Raw genomic sequence first — 3,752 nt, 5'->3', positions numbered from 1 at the left:
CGGTGGGAAAAATGTGTGGGATTTATTCGGATAGAGAAAACACTACCGTTTCGTACGCCGTTGCTCGCTCGTGATACGTAAACGGTTTGGAACTGGGCTTTGAAGTAAGGTTTTTCTTAAAGATTATTCTTTTGCCCAAAAGACGGCCAATCATTGATAAGGAAATATTGTTTTGAAAAAAATATACGGACCTGGAAGCAATGCACATGTCAAACTGTTCTTGATCACCTTTACCATGGCTCATTGTCACAGGTGCAATTTTTTTTCAAAACGGCTTTTTGTCATTTTTTCCTAAGAAAACATTATAATTGTAGTAAATTTAAGTGCATATGGCTCATGGACCAATACTGTATCCTAGGTACGTTACTGCCACCTGTGGTATATGGTTGATTTTTGGAGCAAATTACAGCCGGATGGGTGCCTCCGCATATTTTACAGAGATGTGCGAACAACCTACAGTTTGGCCATTTACATTTAGACTGGTTTAAGTCATTGCATTTATAGCTGAAAGGGGTTGTCGGCCTAGAACTGTCCCGCACCTGGACGCAGCGCCACCATAGATCGTTATTAATAACTGACCAAGGGGAAGGCACTAGTGCTTGCCGGAGGCGGAACTGTTCATCATAGGTCCGCCAAGCGAATCCCCCTTGACGCGCGGCACACTCTCTGATGGTAAACATGTAATGCAAAAGTCCGTAAACTTTATCAGAATGTGTGGACAAATAAATAGATGCTTAAATTATGAATGCATCGGTCCATCTCTCGATAGAACCAATTTTATCCCTACAAACTTTTTGGAAGCCTCAATATGGCCGTCGAATCTACATCTGAGAACACTGTTGTTGGAAAATTCGGCCAGTTCTACAGCACTTTCATAAGAGAGCTAAATTAGTGTATCACTTGCAAATTTGTTGTTTAATTCGTGGGAACGGGGGGCCAGATCATCTCCTGCTAAACGCATATCCGGCGTAAATAAGCCGCCTGAATAGGTGAAAACAGACTGGAAAATGGACTTAATACCCTGGCAGCATTTTCAACATCGAGACTTAATATTGGACCTGAACTCTGAGGAATTGTCCGGAGGAATAACACCCGAATCTAATAATAGTTTCAAAATAATAATAGACCTACCCGCATGGCTGTAAAAGCTGTGCTTGCACCATCGAGGTCCTCGCTCGTGCGCTTCTGTCCCCGTGTAGTTACCACCGGATTTGGAGAGGGTGGAGAGTCCGTCTGGCAATGTGAATCGACCAATATTTGACCGGCAACGGCATCATCGTTGACAGGATTGACATCGGCATTATTTACGTTATGTGCCCGCCTAGGATTAGGATTCCGACCCGCAGCGCCTTGCTGCCTTGGCCCAGCAGCAGCATAATTCCTCCTCCATACGCATCGACCACGTGGCATGATAAACGTAACTGAGTTTACAGCTGTGAAATTGAGCTTTTAGCAGTGTAGTTTATCTTCGGTGTTGAATCGAGAAAGAGAAATTTGCACGGACTTTTGGTGCTTATATACCGTTGTAGTAGAACTGATACCCGGCTTAATGATAGCATGCTGGCTAGAAACCATGCGTAACGGACGATAATATCCGAAGATCACCAATTGCCTAGTGATTGTGACGTATCTGCATAGCAACGGTGTTGACAGCTTTTTCTTGCACAATAAAGTAAATTATTTGCAGAAGAAAATAATTTCTATTATTTTATTATTATGTTTGATCAACACATATTTTTTCTTTACATAGAAATGCCCAAAAAAATAGGTATAACTTTAAAAGTTATCAATATATATTAAATAAATTACACTGTTTCCACTTCTCACTTCTCACAGGTAGACTTACTCTCCAATAAACAATAACCCTTGTTTATTGGAACCATACTGTGACAGTCATTAGCCCCCAACTGTGCTGGTGAAGACAGAAATCCCTTGGCCCACTGCCAAGATCTAGGCCTTTAAGTTTAAAACAAGCGTTTATCTCAGCATTGAAAAAGTTCAACAAAAAATAATTTATTTTAAGGGAAATGAAGCTGTCGCACCGACATTTTCGGAACACAGGAAAATGCCAATGTTACATGATTGATTCTTTAATACCTATTTTACTCTTTAACTGCTCAATAAGTTTTTCCTTTTATGTAGCGGGAAGAAAATAATAATTATTATCGTCATCATTAATATAATATATATATTTTTTAATGGAATTTCCAGAGTTTTATTTATAATTTATTTCTTTTTCTACATCAAAAGCATCATACAGTCATCACAAAATTGATTTTATGTGCCAGAAAAGATATTTACATATATAATATCAAGCGTAGTTGGAAAAATAAATCTACCTACATAATCCAGAATTGTCTGAAAGTGCATAAATGTACATGTCTCTGCAATTAATGATATACATTGTTCAATATCATCAGGTGATACATGTTATGTTCCGGATGAAGACTATTTTAAAACAGAATGACTAGTAATATATTAACAGTGAAAAGACCGTGCACATGATTTTTCAAACACTATTTGAGTAACTAATCAGTAAACAAATTTAACTTGCAATGTTTGGATTTACATTAATATCGTTAATAGTTGTATTATAATTTTGTATCCTTGCCCGAAAGAAAAGGAAACCTTTATTTGCACCCTGAATGGTTTTTATTGGTAAAGGCTGCACAGGATTTTGCTCTTTGACGGCATAATGAGGAAATCTTTATTTATCTAGAAATTCCCTATTAGATTCAATTATACTTTGGTACTGAAGAAAGTTAGTTTGGATATTATATATATTTATAAAACTGTTAAACGATAACAGATTTCCATTTCTGTCCAAGAAGTCATTCACCAATTTTACTCCCCATTTAAAGTATCTCGAAAAATAGTAACTTGCTCCTTTTATTTTAAACATACTATTATGCCAAACAGGTAAAACACAGACATCTTTCCATGATTTTGGATAGAAGGTTGACCGTATAACGTATGTACGGCAACATGTATCACAGAAGGTAGACCGTATAACGTATGTACGGCACAATGTATCATAGAAGGTTGACCATATAACGTATGTACGGCACCATGTATCACAGAAGGTAGACCGTATAACGTATGTACGGCACCATGTATCACAGAAGGTAGACCGTATAACGTATGTACGGCACCATGTATCACAGAAGGTTGACCGTATAACATATGTACGGCACCATGTATCACAGAAGTTAGACCGTATAACGTATGTACGGCAACATGTATCACAGAAGTTAGACCGTAAAACGTATGTACGGCAACATGTATCATAGAAGGTTGACCGTATAAAGTATGTACGGCACCAGGTATCATAGGATGTTGACCATATAAAGTATGTACGGCACCAGGTATCACAGAAGGTAGACCGTATAACGTATATACGGAACAATGTATCATAGAAGGTAGACCGTACAAAGTATGTGCCGTACGTACGTTATATGGTCAACCTTGTATGATACATGGTGACGTACGTACGTTATATGGTCAACCTTCTGTGATACATGGTGTCGTACATACGTTATATTATATGGTCTAACGTCTGTAATAAGTTATCAGGTCAACCTTCTTTAATAAATGCGCCTTGATATTTGTCTTCTGGCCTGTTTCGTCGGGCCCTTAAGGGTGTTTCTCTTGTTGCTCTGTCTTCTGAAAAGGCATTGAGTACATACGTTTTTGGTTCTTAAGGTTTGCTTTTTATATATTTATACACGAGCATTTTTGTGTTTTACATGCCA

General features: G+C 38.1%; 1 protein-coding gene across 1 annotated transcript; it reads right to left on the bottom strand.

Annotated features, from left to right (window-relative positions):
* Positions 1-2,889: 2,889 nt before the first annotated feature.
* On the bottom strand, positions 2,890-3,414 carry LOC128556676 (uncharacterized). The gene has a single exon (XM_053542291.1). The coding sequence runs from the start codon at positions 3,412-3,414 to the stop codon at positions 2,890-2,892; it is 525 nt and encodes a 174-aa protein (XP_053398266.1).
* Positions 3,415-3,752: the final 338 nt, after the last annotated feature.

This window comes from Mercenaria mercenaria, chromosome 4, assembly GCF_021730395.1.
Source record: "Mercenaria mercenaria strain notata chromosome 4, MADL_Memer_1, whole genome shotgun sequence".
NCBI lineage: Eukaryota > Metazoa > Mollusca > Bivalvia > Venerida > Veneridae > Mercenaria > Mercenaria mercenaria.
This window is presented reverse-complemented; position numbering and strand designations above follow the sequence as displayed.